This window comes from Apium graveolens, chromosome 5 (genome assembly GCF_009905375.1).
Source record: "Apium graveolens cultivar Ventura chromosome 5, ASM990537v1, whole genome shotgun sequence".
Classification (NCBI taxonomy): domain Eukaryota; kingdom Viridiplantae; phylum Streptophyta; class Magnoliopsida; order Apiales; family Apiaceae; genus Apium; species Apium graveolens.
In genome coordinates this window covers 298,840,919-298,864,144 of record NC_133651.1, presented here as the reverse complement: position 1 = coordinate 298,864,144, position 23,226 = coordinate 298,840,919, and the positions used below count along the sequence as shown (strand labels likewise).

At 37.0% G+C, this 23,226-nt stretch overlaps 7 protein-coding genes across 9 annotated transcripts; 1 reads left to right on the top strand and 6 right to left on the bottom strand.

The window, feature by feature from the left end:
• Positions 1-383: 383 nt before the first annotated feature.
• On the bottom strand, positions 384-2,150 carry LOC141661943 (glutathione S-transferase T2-like). The gene is made up of 3 exons (XM_074468972.1): positions 1,833-2,150; positions 1,130-1,535; positions 384-917 (listed from the first exon to the last, which is right to left on the bottom strand). Exons 2-3 carry the CDS (start codon positions 1,526-1,528, stop codon positions 384-386), a joined length of 933 nt encoding a protein of 310 aa, XP_074325073.1. The 5' UTR covers positions 1,529-1,535; positions 1,833-2,150.
• Positions 2,151-4,606: 2,456 nt separating this feature from the next.
• LOC141659224 (alpha-amylase) lies at positions 4,607-6,940 on the bottom strand. The gene is made up of 4 exons (XM_074466010.1): positions 6,699-6,940; positions 6,482-6,614; positions 5,029-5,831; positions 4,607-4,936 (listed from the first exon to the last, which is right to left on the bottom strand). The coding sequence occupies exons 1-4, from the start codon at positions 6,795-6,797 to the stop codon at positions 4,685-4,687; spliced, it is 1,287 nt and encodes a 428-aa protein (XP_074322111.1). The 5' UTR covers positions 6,798-6,940; the 3' UTR covers positions 4,607-4,684.
• A 705-nt stretch (positions 6,941-7,645) lies between these two features.
• On the bottom strand, positions 7,646-10,690 carry LOC141659223 (protein trichome birefringence-like 10). The gene is made up of 4 exons (XM_074466009.1): positions 9,757-10,690; positions 8,754-9,143; positions 8,408-8,566; positions 7,646-8,302 (listed from the first exon to the last, which is right to left on the bottom strand). Exons 1-4 carry the CDS (start codon positions 10,188-10,190, stop codon positions 7,936-7,938), a joined length of 1,350 nt encoding a protein of 449 aa, XP_074322110.1. The 5' UTR covers positions 10,191-10,690; the 3' UTR covers positions 7,646-7,935.
• A 181-nt stretch (positions 10,691-10,871) lies between these two features.
• LOC141659225 (nuclear transcription factor Y subunit C-3-like) lies at positions 10,872-14,422 on the bottom strand. 3 transcript variants are annotated; one of them, XM_074466011.1, is made up of 3 exons: positions 14,181-14,422; positions 14,035-14,090; positions 10,872-11,798 (listed from the first exon to the last, which is right to left on the bottom strand). In XM_074466011.1, the coding sequence occupies exons 1-3, from the start codon at positions 14,309-14,311 to the stop codon at positions 10,990-10,992; spliced, it is 996 nt and encodes a 331-aa protein (XP_074322112.1). In that variant the 5' UTR covers positions 14,312-14,422; the 3' UTR covers positions 10,872-10,989. The 3 variants fall into 3 exon arrangements, 2 of the variants coding, with proteins under 2 accessions (XP_074322112.1, XP_074322113.1); XM_074466012.1 differs by having other exon boundaries at positions 10,872-11,803; positions 14,181-14,262; XR_012549676.1 differs by lacking the exon at positions 10,872-11,798 and adding an exon at positions 11,810-12,263 and having other exon boundaries at positions 14,035-14,322.
• Positions 14,423-15,741: 1,319 nt separating this feature from the next.
• On the bottom strand, positions 15,742-17,214 carry LOC141661940 (putative aspartic proteinase GIP2). Its single transcript, XM_074468970.1, has one exon. It carries the CDS (start codon positions 17,205-17,207, stop codon positions 15,936-15,938), a length of 1,272 nt encoding a protein of 423 aa, XP_074325071.1. The 5' UTR covers positions 17,208-17,214; the 3' UTR covers positions 15,742-15,935.
• A 1,478-nt stretch (positions 17,215-18,692) lies between these two features.
• On the bottom strand, positions 18,693-20,099 carry LOC141659222 (putative aspartic proteinase GIP2). The gene has a single exon (XM_074466008.1). It carries the CDS (start codon positions 20,065-20,067, stop codon positions 18,784-18,786), a length of 1,284 nt encoding a protein of 427 aa, XP_074322109.1. The 5' UTR covers positions 20,068-20,099; the 3' UTR covers positions 18,693-18,783.
• Positions 20,100-21,161: 1,062 nt separating this feature from the next.
• LOC141659221 (putative aspartic proteinase GIP2) lies at positions 21,162-22,978 on the top strand. The gene has a single exon (XM_074466007.1). It carries the CDS (start codon positions 21,240-21,242, stop codon positions 22,797-22,799), a length of 1,560 nt encoding a protein of 519 aa, XP_074322108.1. The 5' UTR covers positions 21,162-21,239; the 3' UTR covers positions 22,800-22,978.
• The last annotated feature ends 248 nt before the right edge of the window (positions 22,979-23,226 follow it).

The following is a 23,226-nucleotide window of genomic DNA, read 5'->3' as shown; positions in this document are numbered from 1 at the left end:
TCGCTTCTACTAGTCGTACTCGTACGAGGGATTTCAAAGAATTTTTACAGGTGCATCAACAAATTCGGGACAGACAGACTCATATGCAATTACAAAATGATCTTGTGGAACACCTTTGGGAGATTCATGGCATGGAAATGGAGTAGCTACATTTCTTTCTTTTCTTTTCTATTTTAGTTTGTCTTTTTCTTTTCTATTTTAGTTTGTCTTTTTCTTTTCTATTTTAGTTTGTCTTTTTCTTTCATGTATTTGTTGTGATTGACAATTAATAAAAAATTTGATTCAATACATAGTGTTCATGATATTATATAATAATATTACACAATATTAAATCCAGAAATGAATCCAACAGACTTAACATAATATTACAAAGTAAGTAGTGTTCATGAAATTCTCTTATTTAAAATGTCAGCTTTGAGAGATTTGTAGTACTCAACAAGTGGTGCCTCCATTGTACTAGTATCGATTCCCAAGACGGACATTTCATACATCCGTCTATCTCGTTCCTCCCTTGCTCTATCTCGTTCCTCTCTTGCTTTCTCTCGTTCCTCTGCTGCCTTAAACCTTTCTTTCTCAAGTTCAATCATCTGCTGAATTTTTTCATGTCTCACCTTAGACAACTTACTCATTGTATCTTTCACTTGATTTAAAGCTGTAATGAATTCAACATCTTTTGCATCGTGTTCGATTTTTTTTAAACGTTTTGCAGCTTTTTTACCCATTGGTCGTTCCATTTGTTCTTCAATTTCCTGACTTTGAGCACTTGCAGAAGATGCAGGGCTTTCAAAAGGAGATTTTCTGGTTTTCTTTTTCAAAGTTGAACTGAATTTTGGGCAGTTTCGCAATTCTGTCCAGCAGTGTATTAACTGGAAGGTCTTCTTTTGGAGGGTTGAATACATTGTCATTGCGTCTCGTACCTATGAATGGTGCAGAACAAAGAAAAGAAGCTTAGCTATTAGGAAGCACAATACCAGACCAATATTCATAATGAATCAAACAGGCACAAAATCCTACTGCTACTACTAATGTAATTCCAGTTACAAAACTTTAACAAAACAAACACAAAACAACGATAACACAAGGTTGGTTGTACACTGCAATTAAAAAAATATGAGAATTTATAATGTACCTTGTCTTGTTCGCTAAGTCCGCTTTGATTTAATTCTTGAACTTTATTGTAATACCCGATAAATTTGGACAACGAACAATTTATAATGGACCACCGATGAGACAACGAATTAGCTGTCCGATCACTAGAAAATGTTTTGTTCTGATCGTAAAAGGCTGTAATTCTTTCCCAATATGTTTGATGTGTTTGATTACTTCCTTGTATTGGATCCATGCTTATGTTTCGCCAAGCAGAAACAAGTAAAATATCCTCCTCGGTAGAAAAATTAATAGCTCTACCCTTTTTTTGTTGAGTACATTCTTGTGTACCAAATGTAAGTATTTGGGAGGGGATTTGGGTTGAATCAATATCCTCAACTTCGTAAACGTTTCCATTCAACAAAGATGTAAAGTATGACATCGTTCACCTATATGTAAAATCAAATTAATTGGATTTATGCTTGTAAAAATGGAAAGAACTTAGATGCACTCATTATAGTATATATAATGCATCTGGTAAGTTCCTAATTCATGTAATCAAATCATTAACTAAGAAGATCAAGTATATTAAATAAATTGAACAGAACAGAGATGAGATAAACATGTAAAATGGGGCTTCTATGCATACTTAATCAAGATTAATTACTGTACAATTTCATACATAGATATAAGAGTATGTTTTAATTTTTGTTAAAAAAATGACAGGCATAAATTAGGGTCCATACCTTATTAAGCAGACAAGTCTTGAATAGTCTTGAATTGATGCAGAGGACTGATGAAGAAGAAGACTAGATGTGATTTTAGGCGGGAGAGGTAATAGAGCGGGAGATGGAAGCGGGAGCTGAGCTGGAGAATATAGGGGTGTGAATTTTGGTTCCCAAAACAAGGGGATGAGTTTTCTCTCTACTAAAATTTTTTGGGGATGAGGAGTTGCGTTGGAGGCCCAATTTTTGCTCTCAACCCCTATAGTCATCCACCTGTACTGAATATAGGTAAGGAATATAGCCCATTGGAGTTGCTCTAAGAATTTAGAGACATGTGCTACTCTTTTTACGTTTTCAAGAAATGTGATAGTTTTTTGGTTATGAAAACATGTGGGTAATATTTTGGTTACGAAAATCTGTGATATATTTTTGATAGCTTTATTTAAGATCTTTGTCATCATCTTTCTCTACGTTTGTATATTAGCTAATTACTTGGAATTTGACATATAACAAATGTTTCTTCGCTATTAAAACTTGAAGAATATAATATATATAAAACAACTTACATCCACCAAAATACAATACATAAACCCGGTTGAATAGATAAATTCCGGAATCAACACATTCACCCTAAATATCTTAAATATAGTTATCGGAGTCGTACTCCTCAATAATATTATCAAGCGTAACTGAAGTACAACATTATCAAGCATAATTGAAGTAAACTAAGTACTCATCATCATGGAGAAGATAATAACATTACGATCACCATAAATACAGGCTTTCTCTTCAAATTATTAATCTCCGCTTCATTCATACTCCCTCCCTCCTAGCCATTTGTATACAAATGGTTTGGGCACGGAGAACAAGAAATATAATAAAATAATATTACTTTTGTTAAGATAGTGGGACGAGAGACAAATAAAAAGTGTAATTTAGTGAAAAAAAGTATAAAGTTGGTTAAAGTGGTGGGACCATTTAATATTTAATAAATAAAGTAAATGTAGTGGGAGAAAGTAGTGAGTGTAGTTGATTTTTATATTACAAATTTTTTATCATTTTTGATAAGTTTGAAATATATAGATATGAATGAGACATAAAAAAAAGAAATGGTATAAAAATGAATGAGATAAAGGGAGTATCAATCAACCTATCCATCCCACTCATGTACTTTTGAATATTTGAACACTTCGTTTATGCAACTTCTCAATAGCCTCCAAAGAACGAGATCCAAGTGGTGGATCCACTCAAAGTAGCCACAAGAATTGTACCCACATTTTCTAAACTTAGGTTTGTAATAAATTGTATATATATACTATATTGATGTTGCAGCATGAATAGTATCATTTTACCCTAGCCAAACAGACGGCGTCTTAGATACTTAACAAAAATGTACATTACGTAACGAAAAGTAAAGTGCCTTATGGCCCACGGTAGTTTTGAATTAGAGTATCCCAAGTGGCCCGACACATAAACTACATATACACGTAGTGCAGTTTACTAAACATTATAAAATCGACCCCAAAATTAACTCTTAACTATAAAATTTGGGTTGGAAAAGGGCCAAAAGGTCGATAAATATGCATCAAAACAAAGTGTCTAACCACTTCAATGTAATTTGGGATGCAGAGGAAGGCGAGAATGGAGAGAGTGGCGCCGAGCATGGAGAGGGTGATGGTGACATTGTGCATGGAGATGGAGGTAGACATGACGACGACCAACCACCCAATGATGAAGTCATGAAGACATCTTCCTGAGGGGTGAGCTTGATGATGATGACATAACAGGCTTGTAGTTTTTATTTATGATCGAGCCGTCCATTTACATAGTTTTAACCTTAGTATTATGTTTTCGAACAATTTAGTTTGTGAATGATGTTTGAACATGATTTGTAATTATAAATGCTTTTGTGAATGGTTAGGTGAATGTAAATGGTCTTTTATGTTTTGAGCAGTATTTTTTTTGCATTATTTTGGATTGATTTGGCAAAAACATGGGGATGTATAAATTCAGCTGTTTTTTTTTGAAATTGTAGACATCAAGCTGACCGTGAAAACCGATTGTACACAACCGAACCCGACCAAAAGGTTGTCGAGTTGCCGTGGTCAGTTTTGTAAGCTACTGTATAATTTTAGAATTTTTATCCATTTATCAAACACGACAAAATTTAAATCGACTTCCAGACTTAAACTGACTGACATGTGGTCGGTTTAATTGGTCGTTTATATCGGTTGGTTTAAAAAGGTCGGCTAAACAGAAAAAGGCGAAACACCTACTGATGACACATGACAAAGTTTAGTCGGTTATGTGGGTCAGTGATAAGAAGGGTCGGTGATAAGAAAGTCGGTTAGTAGCGGTCGATTTGTAGAGGAAAAAATGAACCACCTAGTGCTGACATGTGGCACGAATTGGTTAGTTATGTGGGTCGGTTACGAGCAGTCGGTTCGTAACGGTCGGTTAAACATAAAAGGTAGGATCATCTACCGCTGACACGTTAGGCATTGGTCGGTTATATGACAGCCGTTTAAATACGGTCGGTTATATAAAAAAGTTCGATGACCTAGTACTGACACGTGGCGTGGGACCGCGCACATGTCACCTAACGTGGATGTGCCACATCACGGTGTGCGGGCCTGACACGTCAGCCGGGACCTAGACACGTATCAGGACATGTCACTTTGACTGACAAATAAGGTCAGCGTCATTTTTGATCAAACCAGGTCATATTTCTCCAAAACCCACGACGGTAAACTTGACCACCGTTTACGGTCGGCTTTAGTGATAGACAACCGTAATTTGAAGGGAACCGACCGTTTTAGCGATCGGTTTAAGCTCTGTTTCTCGTAGTGAATGAAATATAGGACTATTGAATCTTAATTATTATCCCATATACAATAGTCATTTCCGGATGTAGCTACTTTATAATTTGGTGGAACAAGGTCTCCGACATCGTACCTTGATCCAATCTTGACATATATTTTATCATCAACTTTCGCTACATAGAGATCATCGTCAGAAGCCATGATCTGTACACTGCTTGTTGCGCTGATTGCATTCCTTATTCTAATTGCTGTTATTTTAGAGATTGCATCCTTAAGCCCCCAATCGAAAAAGTGGTCATAAAACTGCAAACAGTGTCGAGCAAATATTTGTCAATCTTTATGCCAAAGCGACTCAAAGCTATATAAAATGATTACGATTATAGAGTACAACTTACAATTGTCGGAATCCCAGGATGAGTTAGTATGTAGGCATATCCTTGCATCACTTTGTCGGATGGGAATGGCCACATCTTCTGAGAGAAAGTATCATGATTGTCAATGAAGGTCACAGCATTTCCCGGTGAAATTCCAATCAAACCTGGAGGATTTCCATTTGAGTCCTTCATTCTCCACAACTCACCCTCCACAGCAGCTTGAAGAATTCCTTTAGTTGTAAAATCAAACGCTGTGACACCACCACCACCAGTTTGAACCCATTGAGCCAGTGCATTGCGGTGATTGTCTTGGTTATAGTCCGGTTTTCCATCTTGTCCATAAGAAAGACTATCCCAGTACTCGCCAACTGCAAATTGTGGGAATGTATTTTGCATATAGACCTTGGTAATGCTCGGAGAATATCCCCGGACAAAATCAAATCTCCAGCCATCAAATCCAATTTCAGATTTGAGCCAGTTCATCCAATCTGATAGCTCTCTTTGTACCCTCAGATTGAGATGGTCTATATCGGGAGCTCCTGGAAAGTCCAGGCCAGTATCTAGGTTCCCCTTTCCATTAGAATATGCTGTATCGTCTCTGCAAATATAAGAAGGGCCCCAGTCAAGGCGATCATCAGCAGTTCCTCCCTCAAAAATGCACCATATACCTCGGCTATCTTGTTTCTCCGCGCATCTGTGATTTATTACTATGTCCGCAATGCATTTAATTCCCTTGTCATTAAAAGCTTTGATTAGTGCCTTCAGTTCATTTTCACTTCCATATGCAGACACGTTGAGATCATAAAGCCTTCCTGGTAGATATCCTGAACAAGCGATAAAAATGAAGCAATGAGACTTCAGATGGCCGAGAAGTAACAAAATTTAACTACATTCGTCGCATGAAGGCAGCAGTCATATGTGATTTCAAAGCCACTTATTCGTTCCGGGGTTCATTTTCACTGCATTAGCTATCCAAAAATTGATCCCAAAGTCCAAAATATGAAATTATAAATTCAGATATGTTTAATGAGTAATGAGTTCATATCAGCTAAGAGAAATGAATTGGAAAAATAACAGTAAAGTCACCATAGACATACAGAGTACAATAGCAATTACTGTAAATTAAGTCATCAAAAAACTGGAAGTGTTTTACATAACTCGAAGGTCCAAGCCTTAATTATTTGTTTAGATATCAATTGTTCTTTAATGTCTAAACAGGACAAAAGAATAACAGGGGCATAATTTGGAACAGACTTCAGAGCGATGACACAAAAGCTGAATAGGAAAACAAAAATTAAACAATCACACAGCATATAATTAGATGAATAAAAAGGAGAGGAATTCCCATTAGTCTAGTGAATCTCTTATTTTTGTCTTTAAATTAAGAATGGCCACCTTGAGGGGTCATGTGTAGGACTTGATAAATAAGTATTTAAATTTCCGAAATGAACACAGAGGGAGGAAAGAAATGGACCTTGGGGTGCGACAGACTGAGAAGGTGGGGGGAGCCAAACATGAGTAACACCGGCAGAAGCGAGATCAGCCACAGAGTTGATTAGTGAATTGTACCACCCTCCTTGCTTGTTGCATGAGTCCCAGTTGAATCCCTTAATAAATCAAGAAAATTGTTAATAATAATGCACATCAGAGATATAATAAACGTGGGGAGTTGGTGCTGAAAATCTATGTACCTGAAACAACAACGTAGGAGTTGGTGCTGCAAACGTGGGGAGGATCAACAAAAAAAGACATGGTAAAAAAGAGGGGAAAGTGAGACAACAAGATGGCATGATTAGTGCTGCTTTGTTTCAGAGAAGAAGTCGCAGTAAATTCATTAAAACTAGTATTAGTTACCCCCGGACTTGTTAAATGTGTATGGGCGGTCTATGTTAAGATAAGATTGTAGACTTTTGTATTGGAAGTTATTCTTGTCTCTGGTTACAAGTTTTATAGCAGTAACTAGTTTATGTGATAATTATGCTTTTATTACACGCGTTATCTTTTGTTTTTTTGTGGAAATGTGGGACAAATAATTGTGTACGGGGAACAGACGGCAAACAACGTGATGATCACTGTGACTATATTTCTCTCTTTATGCCACGCACACCAAGAGTTTCCGGACCTCCCGCAACAAGGATACAAGAATTTAATCATGATACAATTCTTTGTTGGAATTCTTTTTTTAATTTAAGTTTCTTGAAACATTGTGTTTTTATTGAGTTCAATTACTTGTTAAATTTGAAGGGTGATGGCGCACACAATCGGTAGAATCCTACACGTTACGGTACCAAAATTTTCTGGACCTACACGATTTCAACCTTGTACAACATGTTGCTTTCCTCAGAAAAGGGGGAAAAGACTGCGGTCTGAATGGATTTCCGCTTTGGCAGTTTGTTGTATTGGGGATTCTTGAGTGCATTCAAAAGTCTCTCACTCTGTTGTACGCTTATTTATAATCCGATTTTACTGTTCGGCTTAGACATACCGATCCATTTGGCACCCGACGTGAGTCCTTGCAAAGTTAGTAACGTACAATACACATTTTTATTACCCCTTTCCGGTATGGAGTTAAACGATATCGACTTGAAATACAACGATCAACGAGTTGTTCCAGTGACCTCAAACGATCAACGAGACAGATGAAAAGATTTTGTAGTTCATGACAAGAGAACACAACATTCTGTAGAAAGAATAAGTGAAATTTCCATATACAGTGTTATGTGTTGTTTAACATAATAAAGAAAAAGAACCTTGCTACCCCCTATGTACTTTCTTCTCTTCATTTCCTCACACTGTCTCAATCTACTTCGACTCTGATGAACCAAAAAACTGATAGTAAGCATTACATACCCTGCTGCTGCTGCTGCTGTCATATCTATATTCTTTCATGGCTTCAATTTTAAGCCAAAAATGTACTATTGTAAGCACTCATGCAGTTGTCCACAGCTTAGATGAATTCGTGACAAGAGACGCCTCTCGCTTTAGAAAAAGAGCGTACAGCAGCTCATTCCACGAATCCGGAACTCCAGGTAGACACCAGTGGCTGCAGTCCTGTCTTGCGTGAGACGATGGTGGAACAAGATAATAAATAGATGAATGTCCATCTTTTCTTCTCAAACTCATATTACTAACATCTAACACTTCTAAATGACTACCAAACGATTTGTTCAACGGGGATGATAATACTTCTTTAAAAATGTTGTAGTTTCCTAAACTGTGAGATGACAATCTGTAGGGGTCTAGTTCTGGAAGTTTCTCCTCGTGGCAGCCTCCGCCATTTCTCCAATCCCCGCCTCTGTATTGTCAATGTCATGTTTAACTTTGGCTAAAGCTTCTTTACATAACGGAGTAGGAAATTAGAGTAATAAAATGGAGACTTGTGAAGGTGTTATTGGCAAACCTGAAATGTACAGGGGAATAAGTACGAAAAAAGACTTGAGTCTTGCTTGTATTCAATTCCCGCTTTATAAAACCCACGACAGTTTCTAAGGACTTCCGATATGCAGCATCTACTTGCATCTCCATCTTCACTTCTCTTCCTTCTTGAAAGTAGCAACCCCTGATCAGTCAGAATCAGAAATATGATTACGGGAAAGTCATTCAATGATATTCGCAAAAAAAAGATCTGATGTTTTAGAGGCAAATCTCCAACTTTAAATAAAACCAGGTTCGATCCTCATACATTCTACCAATGTAGAAGAAAAAGAGAGATGATGGTCTTATAATACTTGTACAAATGCACATACATTCTAGTGGTCTTCTCGAAATTCCACCAGTGTCCTGTGTTGAAAACCAAAATATCTGCATCTCTCCATTTCAAATAGCTCCAATCCAGCTGATCTAAGTTGAGGGTACTTCTTACATTTGGTGGAGATTTAGCAGGAGGCCTGCCCTGAGACACGAGAAACGGAGCCCTATAGTACTCCACTGTGCAATTATAGTCCTCAAACATGAAGACCAAGAACCCTTTGTGCTTAGTAATTGGTTTGCCATTAACTTCATAAATTGATCCCTTATTGGCAACCACAGAAGATAGCATGCAGAGAAGGGACTCCCACTGGTTTCTTCCAATCGAGTCTCCAACGAAAACTAACCTTTTGTTCCGCAATTTCTCCAACATTAATTTTGCATCAAATCTGGAATTAAATTTACGAAATACGTTATTATCTTCTTCCTACCATGCCAGAAATGTGTTTAACGTGTCATCACAATATTACAGAACAACCTTATGGGAGGACATGTATCATTCTCGAGACTATAATTCATGATAACAACACCTTCATGAACATATTATTTATCTTTTCGTCCATCCGATTGGATTTGCAGAAAGATGTTAAAAATTGAGTAGATTTTTTTCTACCATAAACAAAACTGATACCAAAGCAAAACTGATTGAACGGATTTGTGGTCCATAAGTTCACGGGAAGATCCACAAAAAGGAAGCAAGCACACAAAAAAGAGTCCAGGAGTGTACAGAGAAAAAAAACAGCCAAAAGCTTTGTATCCATCTATATTTTTGATACATGACAGTTTCTATTACATGAAGAAACTTCCAACAGTTCATAATTAGAAACTTAACAAAAGAACACCATGTTATGTCTATTAAAAGCTATCACTAATAAAACAACTCAAAATGTTAAAATCAGTAAAATAACAAATTAGCAAGTTCACAATGATCAAATAAGACAAGTTATAACTTTCAACTAATTCCATATAACTTATAGCAAGAAGTAGAAAAGCATGAACAACCTGGGAAGATCACAATCGTTAGGCTGCCACCGCCACTTAGTGTAGAAAAAATCAGGACGGCCATTCTCCGAACACCTGAATCCATCATCCAAAAACTTACAATCTTTAGACTGGTACAAAGGATAGCTATCATCCCACACCCAGTCACCCTCAAACACATCACAAGAACCACCATTTTCGCTTAAATACTCGATCTTTCTACGCGAACCACCAGCCCCATGAAGCTTCTCAGGTTGCATCGAAAACTGAAACCCTCTAGACAAGTCTCCATAGTTAAAGTAAAGAAAGCAACATGTAACTAAAACAGTAACAAAGATTACAACCAGAATTCTGACAGAAGGTTCGAAAAGTCTAAGATGACTCTTTATTTTCTTGAAATTATATGCTGTAAAAGGCATTGTGTCTAACTCTGCTTGATATGAGCATTTAGACATCTTGACAAGAAAACAATATAGTTAAGAAACAAACGTGAAGTGAACATGAAAGTTGTATGTTTATTTGGTAAGGAAGTGAAATAACATGATGAAAAATGCATGGGGCATGTATATATCACATGTTACAACACATTTGAGAAAAAAAAGAGTTATGAAACTGCAGAAGCAAATGAGAAGTCACTTGTGAGAATAACTGCAGATACAGAGAGACAAAGCTAATTACTCTCATGCACTAAAATGCGTGGGTGGGTTAGTTTAGTGTGTGGGTCTCGTGACTAGGCTGGGAGACAAAAGTATTGTAACGGTTATAATAAAAAGTGAAAATCAATATTATTATTATTCTTTTTTTTGTTCATAGATACTTTATCAACGTGGAATATTTATGACGTCATGTTAAATCATCTATACCGTTGGCAAACAACATGTCTGTTATATTTAAGTATTTTTTTTTACAGTTTTATAACAGTAAAATGAAACAGGAGCCCAAGATGATGAGTTACATGTAATGCAGCATATTCCATTCTACGAAGTACTTTCAGACTTGAAATTAGACACAAAAACTAGGAGATTTGATGATCCAAAAACACAGAAGCTTGATTATTTTGATGACAGAGTTTTAAATTTGTAGATACTGAATAAGGGTAGTTAAAAACCTATTAGCAGAAGACGAGCACTACAGAATAAAAAGAGTTGAGTGTAGGCTTAGATCGAGTGGTACCGAAAAATTTAAACAGAGTATGCTAACACAAGCTAATTATTACACTCCTGTGTCCTCAGGTTGCATCGATTTATTATATGCTTAAGATTCTTCAGGAGGTTGGGGCTGCTGTGGCCACATCAGTGGTGCCATGTAAGGTCGGGGCTGCTGGCCATAAAGGGCTTGATCCACAGGCTTACCCATGTACATACCTGATGACCCAACCTGGGCAGCGGGTTGTGGCGGCATATAATAGTACGGAAGGCCCTCAGCTGGACCTCGTGCTGGAAGGGGCCCTCTTGGGATTGTTGCAGCAAGAACCTCGTCTTTTAAATCTTCTCTCGGAACAATATCAACCAAGAAATCAAATATATCAGTCCTCGTGATGGCTGCGGCAATGTCATTCTTTTGAAGTGTCCTCCTTTTGTTCTCCTCGGTGTGATTCCAAGACCTCAGTGTCAGCTCGAGAATGAACATCTCACAGGCACGTGCAAATATGACTGGAGCTTCAGCTGATATCATCCTCACATCCTCATCTGCTTTCATAATCTTCTTGATCCTAGCTAATGGTAAACTATGGTTCTTAAAGTCAGTTACTTGTTCGATTTCTTGGTACTGGCTTGCCCAAAAACTCTGGAGTTGTTGCTGCAATTGCTGTTGCTGCTGCTGGTGGATTTGCTGATAAGCAAGTTGATGTTGTGCAAGCTGAGCTGGAGAAGATGAAAGACCTGCTGCTTGCGGAGATTGGATTATACCAGCCGATGCAGGAGGAGTGGATCCCATCATTTGGTTAGCTTGATAGGCTGGCACACCATATTGCACCTGAGCTGAGCCACCCACCCCCATTCCTGGGGGCTGTCCATGCCCTTGCTGATCCATTTTTTTTCCAGTTATTAAACTTCCTAGGAGTGCTAGACTTCACATAAATGCAAGCATATCATATCATTAGGATAAGAGCAATTTATAAAACAGCATTACGCACATTGAAATTCAAATATGTTCCACCTTATAAAGATTTAGAAGATGATACACTTACATACGTCGCGAGCTGCCACAATATAGGTAATAAAATGAAGGAACAATATACAAGTACGATCAGTATAAATGAAATAACTGACCAGTTTTAAAATTACCATTTGAGACATTTCACCCCAGTTTTCATACAAGGGTCAATTACAAGAAGCAATATTGGTAATGTATACAACGTGATGACCTGGTACTACTATTCCATTAAATTACATAAGTATTTAGACGCTCGGAGGCAGAACACATATGTAGTTTTAGGAGCAAAAAATATCCCAGAGAGCACAACCTACTGCAAGTCACGGCATCTCAAATATTCATTTGAACTAGAAGCGTACCACCTCTCTAAACATCTTGAATTCAAAATCAAAGAACACCAGGCACAAAGAAAGTATAATGAGGAAAAGAAACTCAATATTCTCAGAAGATTTGAAACACAATTGGATAAAAACAATATAAGATCACACTAGTAATAAATATATATAAACACACATCAGTGAGCACGATAATACTTGAAGGCTTAGAAGTTAGAAGTTATACCAGAGGTTTGGGTATCTGAACAATGTGTTCAGCCTAGATTTCTAAACCTCAAACTAGTGGAGATGTAATTTCAATGAATGCCAACATGTGATGTAAATGTAACTACTGATGTAGAAATCCTATTAAGAGAAATCCATGTCTGGTTCACAGTTTTAGGGGACGCTTCTAGATTTTATATCTCCGTAGGTTGTCCTAGAATTTTTAAATACTCAGACCCGCCTGCCTGAGTGGCTTAAACAAGAGGTAATGAAGTTTAAGTGAACTACTCAACTGGAGAAACAATAAAAATTAAATAAAGACATCAAAATACTCTTAGAAGCATTAGAGAACCCTTCCCAACTAGACATATCTATGTCATAACACTAACTTATTCTTCTCACTAGAGCTGCATAGGAATTTCCAACTAACCAATAAAACTGGTTAGACCCTTAGACTGGATAAAGATGCCATCTCTGGTTCTAAATTCTTAAAACCTTGTTTGTAGCAAGAACCTGACATAGGAGTGGTTTTGCGAATAAATAGTCAGATTATTAACAGAATTGGACAGTAACTGTAAAGATAACAGATGGACAACAAAGATAACAACATTTTCCCGAAGTTCATGACATCTCACTCTCTCACAACCTCTGCTATCATTCATTCGGATTCATTATGAACTCTATTTGCCTGTTCCTTTCTCAAGGCAAGATTAGTTTCTTAATCATACTTTATAATTGCTCTCCTAGTCTCACAGGTTTGAACACTTGGAATAGTAAAGAATTGAAGTACCCACAAAATCAAAAAGTAGCTTGCCCTCCACTAATCTAATGTCAACCAATGCATCATCTCGAGTAAATGATTGATTAATTTTTTGTAAATAAACCAGGAACACATCAATACACTTTGAACACACAGAAAAAAATATTAGTATACAATCTCAAGTTTGTAATTTTTTTGATAATTAATCACACACGGCAAGAGTCGAACTCGTGACCCCCGCAATGAGGACGCGAGCTCAACCAGTGCACCAACACTTTGTTGCTCCACAGTGAAAAATTCGGGAAAAACAAACTATCGTCCACTTCTTTAAAAGTTAAACATCAGCATACAAAAAGAGACCCATTCAAATAACAAAAAAGAACATGAAAGCAAAATTGATTCAATTGCACGGTTAGATCATAATATACGATCTAGTTGTCCCTTCCTCTAAAACCTTAAGATAGGTCTTAACCGAAGCTTGATGGCTTAGGCTGGCAGAGGACACAAGTTCGACTTCATGACATCCTCACTATTTTTTATGGACTAATTTTTGCCTCAAAGATGATTAATCCATTCTTCGACCCAGGCTTTCAGGTTCCTCTACATCTTAGGATTTTAGATAGACCAGTTGGTTAACATGCACAATTCATTAAGGAGAACAAACTGCTTGTATACGAATAAGTACATACATCTATAGTCCTTGAAAGCTTACAAAATATGGGCAACATAAATGAACTTGCCAACATAATCTTACTAATGATCTGCTAATCAACCATACAGAAGGCTAAACAGTACGAAACAAATAATGATCACTGTGATAAAATAAGAAAGCAAACAGAGCAGTACCTTTAAATAGCTCAGCTGCTTTGAAATCTCGATCTTGGTACAGAAATAAAATCCTACTAAAGAAACAAAAGATAAGAAGAGTCAATAAAAACACAGAATAAAGTGTAACCGTAAAATATATTTCACTGTTTCATATTTTAACACACCGACAGCATAGCTTATATGCAGAATGGCAGAATTGAATGAGAGAAAAGTTAGCTGGGGGTGTTAAAAAACAGAGATTGATTCTTAGTAAGCTTTCTAAGTTGGGGGGTAGTGAGTTGACAGATATATACATGCTTACACACAATGACTTTAAGTTAGATAGTTTAAAGTGGAAAGTTTGGTCAGATAACTCAAAACAAACTTTTCTTCAGAAACACTTGGATTAATGTTAGTTAGTGTGTGACACTGTGACTGTCTATGTTAGGACATAACACGGATCCTTTTTGACCTCGCTTTGTCTTTCCTTTCTTTCTTTTTTTCTTCATGGATCGGACCTGCAGCGACCACATAGAATAAAGTTTTAACCACATGAGTTATCCAAATGGGCTCTGTTTTTCATTTCTTAGTTTCGATTAAATTTTTCTAAGACACTATTATTGTGGTCTGAGTTTATTTTTAATAGATTCCAGAAGGGTTTCATATTAAATTTTCCGCTTATTATTTAAGAAATTTCGAAATTGACATATATTGAACCTATCTCTTTAGTGTATACTAGTTGATAATTCGTTCGAAACACGAGCCTAGTTAATTTTTTTAAATAATTATTAAAAATTGTAATAATATAAGTGTCATGTCAAAATTTCTAATTTTTGCTCAGAAAATCCAGCACAAACTATTGAGTACGATATTCGTGATATGATTATAATAAAAAGATTATAATTATTATAGGATTTCAAATTTTTTATTATTTCATTAAAATATACTATTTTGTCATATGGGAAATAGGATTACTGAGTTGCAATCAATATAAGAATTGTAATTAAAAAACGGGTTAAATAATACATATAATATTATAAGTCATATAGAAGTAAAAAATAAATAAAAATTATACATTTGGAGTTATAATGAAATTCAAAAAGAATAAATCAAAAGTTGATGAAACCAAACACGTATAATATATTGAATTAACAATACATAAGGGAATAAAGAACACAAAACTTAAAGCCAAAAAAGTGAAACAAAAATAAAACCAAACTTAATAGGTAGAAGTATAAAGAAACAAAACTAAAACTAAACTTAATATAATCATACTACATGTATAAGTATAAGATAACAAAAATAAAATCAAATTTAATAGAATCATAATAAATGTAGAAGTATAACACATGTAGAAGTATAACACGAATAAATGGTGTAATCAAAAGTTTAGTAAAATTAAAAAATATGCAAAAATAGAATTATAAGATATATAAATGAATAAGTGAAACCAAAAAGTTGGTGGTACCAAAAATTGGTGAAACCAAAATTAATAGTACCATTTAAAAAAGAGTTTCGCTTATTAATAAAGGTTATTAAATCTGACTCTTCCTCAACCTACACCACCGAAAGTCCACCAGCTCCCCTAGCCCATCCATAACCGGCCGTTAAAAATGAGTTTTTCGCTTATTTTTAAGGTTACAGATGCAGAGTTGTTAGATCATTAACGTCCTATGTACCCTTCATTCAGACAATATAGACTACTCTTACGGTTCTTTCTTTGGAAACCGTCACTAATTTGTTGGTTGGATCGAAACTTCATGATTTGATGATTATGGAGCTTAAAATGACAGTACAGAGCCTAAAATTGTGCACGTCTTCAATTCCCGCCACTTAAATTTTCATTTTATTGATTTCATTGATGATTTATAAGTGTAAAGCATGTGTGAATCTGTTACACAAAAGCCAATTTCAAGAAAAACAAAATCATCCATGTTAACTTATGACTTAGCCACAAAGTTGTAGTTAGCACAGATCTGCTTACGGAACAGGAGTGAGCTGAATCCTAGTTTAGAAAATTCAGTGTCAATCTCCAATAGATTCTCCTCTAGTTGATGCCCTCCGAGCACTATTGAAGTTGTAGGATTTCCTCCATTCACGAATCCTAAACACATAACATCTTTGCTAACCTGGACCATTGAGTTACGGCCGTAAATCCTCCAGTAAACATCCTTGCTTTGTAACACTAGATCAATCTTTGGCACGGCTGGACCAGTGTAGACAGTGCCAATGTTCTTGGAGCTAAAACATGCACCGAATGGTGCCACGGATTTAACTCTTGGCACTTTCAATTCTGTTACAAATGCCTTTACTAGTGCTTTGTATATTGAAGTTTCCAAGACTGTGTATGGATGGATAGTGCTGATTTTGGTTCCACCGTTACCCTGAGTGGCATTGATTGACAATAGTTTAGCGTTTATGGGGACGACTTTTTCATTGATCTTAATAGATTTAACTCCAATAAAGTAGTCAGCAGAGACTTCGCCTTCAGTCATTATGCCTGCAGTACTTACTGGATTGATGAGAAGTGGTGTATAAGTAAGTGGTGCAGTTGAAGAGTCAAAATCTCCAAAAAGGATAGCCCCGTTTGATGAACTTGAACTCAAGCACATTCCAAACTTTCTTTTTAACTTAAATGCATCAGAAAATTGTGAAGGCATCGACACATTAGTCCTTCCAAGGCCTGCCATGCCAGTGACATTTCTAGAAAGTTTGTCTAATAAAGACGAGGAACCACAGACAAACAGAAACTGTGATATAGTGACACGTGGCCCACCGAATGCAGACTGGACAGAGATGACATCGGAACCCAGGGTTCCTGTTGTAGAAGCTGAAGCGATAGCGTTGTCTGGAAAAAGTGTGCATGTGTTGTTGGTGCAACCAGGCCTAGCACGATAGTAACACTCGGTCAAGCAGTTACCTGACTTGGCAAGTGAGCATGAGTTTGATTTGCAACGTGCTGGGCTGTACGTTGAGGTGGTGTAGCCTTTTTGACAGTCGGTCCATAGGAATTGGCCCCCGAGATCTATAGTCAGCTTGACAGGAACAAGAGGAGTTCTCTGTTTGATTTGTGTTGTGTACTGGAGAGTTGATGGGTCTTTTGAGACAGGAAAAAGGAGGCCTTTGGGACGACTAGGTCTACCAATTTTGGCTGATGATGTCGAAAGGAGACAACAAAGTAAAGCCAAGTGAAAGAAAATTGATGTAGACATCTTGTAAATGCTAATTGGACAAGAGTATGTAGTTGTAGATTTGGAAGGTGTGGTTAAGCTGTGGAAGAATAGCACTGATATACTAGTTTTTGTAGGCAACCAAGCCAAGTACAATCACTATCTAAATGTAATTTAATCGACGCGGCTGGATGGAATTAAATTTATGTCCTCACTTACTTACTAGTAAAAGTTTGGTGCCATGGATCTCCATGGCGGCCACTGGACAGAACTCAATATCCTAGTATATATACAAAGTATATGTACACACATCTTTGTCTTGTACAATAAGTCCTACTATATGTTAGTTGATTATGTATCAGTCATGTTACATTGTCACCATAATCATTTGTTATTTGCTATCATTCAGATTAGAAAGATATCTAAAATGGCTGGCGAGTGGCGACTAATGAGGCTGGCTGTCGCTAACTTCTATCATTTTCGTTTCAATCATGTGTTTTGTTTAGAACTGTTTTTGAGGAAGGGATGAGCAAATATTTAAGTTTTCACCATTTTAATTCTTCAAGTTAAAGTATGATTCAATGCTTTTTGATTCAAGTGATCTCTTTTTTCCGGAGAATAGAATAAACAAATTGAAGTGCTTGGCTTTTGAAATAATATATGCATCTTCCAAATGTTACAAATTTGACCGGAAGATTGTGAGTTTTTAAAACAAGAGGCCCTCTTTTCTGGCTCCATCAACCATTTTAATTTTAAAACAGAGTAATGTATAAGTGCACAGGCATCACCAACGAACTTAATTTGAAGCATGCTAATATTGTAATTTGCCTGTCCTCTCATTTTTCATATATATCATCTTCAAGGCCAACAATTCAAGACTGAAGTTTAGCTTTGACTGAAATTTTATGTTCCATGCTTAGAACTATAGACTATGTTATCTTCCTACTGCGCCCAACAATGATAAACTGACTAGAATTCCTGCATCTCCACTAATTGCTCGTCTCAGAACATTTTTGCTCCGAAAAAACTAATTTCTGACTAGGTTCACGTTCATTTTTCCGGAAGATGCCAGAAAAATCCAAGTAGTCTTAAAAGGAGGGGGATTCTGTGTTCTTCGGAGTTCCCTAACATTCATGAGAAAAGTAAGAATTTTTGGCAATAACATTCCTAGAGCCTTCGCTTGAAAGGTCTTTGATTATAACGGTAAGTATCTACATGCCTTTGTTAGTTCCAGAAAACGAAATAATAGAATTCAGAAGTCATGGTTTGTAACGGAGAGTCTGCAAATTCTGATTATAAATTATCATAATATGCTGCTACAGCCTACAAGAGTGTCCCGGGAATTCTTTCCAAATTTCGAATACTTAGTCATAATACTTTTTCCTTCAAACATACAAAACAACTCCATACCAATATACAGGACAACTTACACCTTTTTAACTAGTTCTTATTCATGAACCTAATTAGATAATGGCGGAGAAACATACAAGACAACTGTAAGTACGTATTTAAGTAAGGAAAACGATACACTAGCAAAAGCCAACATTCATATATAAATTGAAGAAAGAAACCGAAACAAGAAAAAACAAGTGACTGGCATTCATAATTACATATTAACTCATGATTTGGCTTGGAAGTTGTAGTTGGCACATATCTGTTTACGGAACAAGAGCGGGCTAAATCCCAACTTAGAAGCAGCAAAATCGATCTCCAATAGATTCTCCTCAACTTGATATCCTCCAATCACTATTGACGTTCTAGAATTCACTCCTCCATCCACAAATCCTAAACACCAAACGTCGTTGCTTACATGTACCATCGAGTTTCCACCATAAATTCTCCAGTACACATCCTTACTCTGCAACACTAGATCGATTGTTGGAACGTCCGGGACTGTATACAACGTGCCAATGTTCTTGGCACTAAAACATGCCCCGAATGGTGCCACAGATGCAACTTTAGGCACATTCAATTCTTTTACAAATGCATTGATTACAGCTTGGTAGATAGAACTTTCCAGTGTTGTGTACTTGTCTACACTGCTAATCTTGGTTCCTCCATAACCGTCAGTGGCATTGATAGCCAACAATGTTGAATTAAATTTGATAGGTTTTTGGTTGATGTTAATAGATTTAACACCAATGAAGTACTCGGTAGAAGCTTCACCTAGAGCGTAAACCCCTGCAGTACTTACTGGATTAATGAGAAGTGGAGTGTAAGTGAGAGGTGCTGTTGAAGAATCAAACTCTCCGAAGAATATAGCACCCTTTGATGAAGATGAACTCAAGCACACTCCCAATTTTCTTTTCAAGCTAAATGCAGCAAAGAATTGGGAAGGCAATGACACCTTGGTCCTTCCAAGCCCTGCCATGCCGGTGACACCACTCGAAAGTTTGTCTAACAAAAATGTAGTACCACAAACAAAAAGGAATTGTGATATGGTGACAGGTGTCCCAGTGAAGGCAGATTGAACGGACAGGACATCAGAGCCTAAGGTTCCGCTTGTTGCTATGGGAGCATATTGGTTTTCAGGGAATAACATGCACGTATTGTTGGTGCAACCAGGCCTTGAGGGTGAGTAACACTCAGTCAAGCAACTGCTGGCCTTGGAAAGTGAGCATGAGGCCGAGTTACAACGTGATGGACGGTATGATGAGGTGGTGTAGCCTTTATCACAATCAACCCATAGGAACGAGCCACCAAGATCAACAGCTAGTTTAACAGGAACAAGAGGTGTCCTTTGTTTGATCTCTGTTATGTATTGCAGAGTTGATGGATCTTTTGTGACAGAAAGGATGATGCCTTTGGGCCGAGGCGGAGTTTGGGCTGTCGAAGAAGCTATGAAGAAGAGACAACAAATGAGAAACAAGTGAGTGGAAATTGTTGAAGAAGAAAAAGCCATTATGAAAGATTTGAAGGTGTGTTTGAAATTGTGGAAGCTCATTGCTCTTATATACTAGCTTCTGTGGAACAGTCAAAGATAGGCACCCAGCCAATCCATGAATAATCTAAAATTATAAAGACGCTTCTGGTGGGAATTGTATATTTTATTTATTTGGTAAGATAGAAACTCATTTATTTTAATTAAATAAATGTTAAGCATAAAATGCACAAGTTATGCCTGCCTGCCTGTACATTACAGTGTGACTACCTAACAGGCTCTTGTCGTTTCATCACATTATTTTTTAGTCCAACTGCTCCTAAAATTTCTAATATGAGCGACTTTAAAATTTTAAAAGGGGTTCTTTAGTGTTTAGCTAAAAGGTTTTAGTAGTATAATCTTTGTTTGTGTACACAAAAGTAGCTGTTTTGCTTTGCCTGAAGTAGATAAAAAGATGTTCTACAATTGTTTCTGTTTCTAAAGTTTAATGTTCGCTATGAAGCACGCATAATTCTTCCATGTTGAGTTACAGTTACAAACTTTGAACAATTATATACTCTTTCAAAGAATAATTATTAGCTAATCTCGGATTAGGCAACACGAGCAAGGTCGTTTCAAAGAAAAACTGATCCTATCAAGTGATTCCAGTAGTATAGAGCTCCTCCTGCATTGGAAGATTGTTCTAAATGTTTGCGTAAAATTTTCATGATAGATGCTCGGCTCAAAAAAAGGGCCAATTTCATATGTAGGCAGACTGCAAAAGATGTGGTATGAGCTTATGTCTGCTGGAGGTATTTACGCAGACTGTTGAAGGCGTGGTATGATCAGAGACAAGGAATTGATGCCTTGAAACTTCATACTTTCGGGTTTCAGTTCAATGGTATTGGTCTCCATATATGTATGCTTTGTCCTAAGTTCGCAGAATCTGTTGTTATCCACTGCAATTATCATTAAAATTTAACATGGTAATGGTTTTACAAAACTGTATTTTTCCACATAAAGAATACCAGATACTTAAGTAGTTCAGCCCACAGAACTCCTTTATATATCCATTCTATGACTTGCTTTTTATTATTTGCATCGCGATAATATTCTTCGTTGGCAACCAGTATGATCAGGTCTTATTTTGTCTACATGCATTTTGGCATGTGTCAACAACTGGCCAAAACATTAATACCATTTGCACCATTTCTATGTTTGGTCCTTCGTATCACTTAATCTATACGCCCTATTTCACCATCTGTACCACATGCCTATATATATTTGCAAACATTTCCCTACCATTCCAGCATTCTACGTTTAGTCACTTGCATCAATTTGGTCCTTTGTATCGACTCCTTTCAAGATTTCACAACCCTTTCTACATATCAGTGTTCCCCATCTTCCAAAATTTATACCTGACAATGGCATCTTTCATCTTTTACCATCTTCTCTTTCACTTGTTGATTCTGTTCTTACTTGTAACCAACTCAGAAGCTCAGCCAAACAAACAAAAGCGCTCCTCACTTGTATTTCCAATAAGAAAAGACTCCAGAACATTGCATTACTACACTACTTTAAAAGTTTCAACAGAAGACAACCATGTGAAAGTAGTCATGGATCTGAGCGGCCAGTTCACCTGGTTCAATTGTGACATCTACAACTTATCCACCTACCGTCCTATCATATGTGGCTCCAAGAAATGCACAAGCGCTAAATCAGAAGGATGCATGCTGGGATGCACGGAGTGCAAAAGCTGTAATTTCCCTAGCAAACCCGGGTGCACCAACAATACTTGCAGTATTGACTCTTACAATCCCTTCACCAATTATCTTTCTGACCAAGGCCTAGGAGAGGACACATTCTTTGCTGATTCTACCAATGGCCTAACCATCAGTCTCAACCACAAATCCCCCCGACCATTTCAATTCTCCTGTGCAAATCCTATACAATTGAGAAAATTACCTGCCGGAACCAAAGGCATGACAGGTCTTGCTAATTACACAATTTCATTACATACTCAACTGTCAGCCCTGTATGAGTTGCCTCATAAATTTGCTCTCTGTATGCCTTCTACGACTAATAAAATACCAGGCCAGATGTTCATAGGTGGTGGTCCTTACATTTTTCCACCATATAGTAGAGACATTGCTGAAGAATTAATCAGTACCCCACTTGTTATAAATCGTCAAAGTACCGCCCCATTATATGCCCTTGGTGAACCTTCCAAAGAATACTTCATAGATGTTAAATCTATCGCAGTTGATGGCAAACGTGTTGTCGACTTCAACTCTTCCCTGCTATCCATCAACGAAGTTGGAGACGGTGGTACTAAATTCACTTCCATTTTCCCGTACACCTACTTGGAGACATCCATATACAAGGCTCTTGTAAGTGATTTTACAAAAGCTGCAGCACTCCGAAAGATGAAAACAGTAGCATCTGTGGCGCCATTTGGAGCATGTTTCAGCTTGAAAAGTATAGCTAAAAGCCAAACAGGACCTGTAGTCCCGCTTATAGATCTAATGTTGCCAGACAATCAGCAGTGGAGGTTTTATGGTGGCAATTCAATGGTGTCAGTAAATGAGGAGGTGTTGTGCCTTGCATTTGTCGATGCAGGCTACAAGTCCAACCCAAAAACATCAATTGGGATAGGAGGATATCAACTGGAGAATTATCTAATTGAGTTTGATCTCGATTCATCAAACGTGAGGATCAGCCCTTCACTTTTGCTTGTGAATACAACCTGCTCCCAGTCTCGACTCATGCATTGATTGGTTAATATGTTAATATGCATTAATTTTGCAGTAGTGGATACATGTGTGGTCGAAGTTTACTGTATTATCGCTGTATTATTGCTTTGGCTTCGCTGAAGGTCCACAATCTGCAATACGCAAATGCAAAAATATAAATTTGATTCAAAAATATTAATATTCTAGCAGAAACAATGTTACATTTGTTGTTTGTGTGTGCAAGTATTGGCCAACAGGTTTAGCACCACGATATTGACTCGACAAAAGTCTTTTCCATAGTATTTGTAATCTGTGATCTATCAACAACTTGCACAGAAGTAATTAATAAATAGTGGATTACAATCGAGTGTCTATAAATGAATATTCTAGCAGAAACTTCCATCTTGATTTGTCGTTTTACATGTGGGAATAGACCAATAAACAACAAATAGTGGATTACAATCGAGTG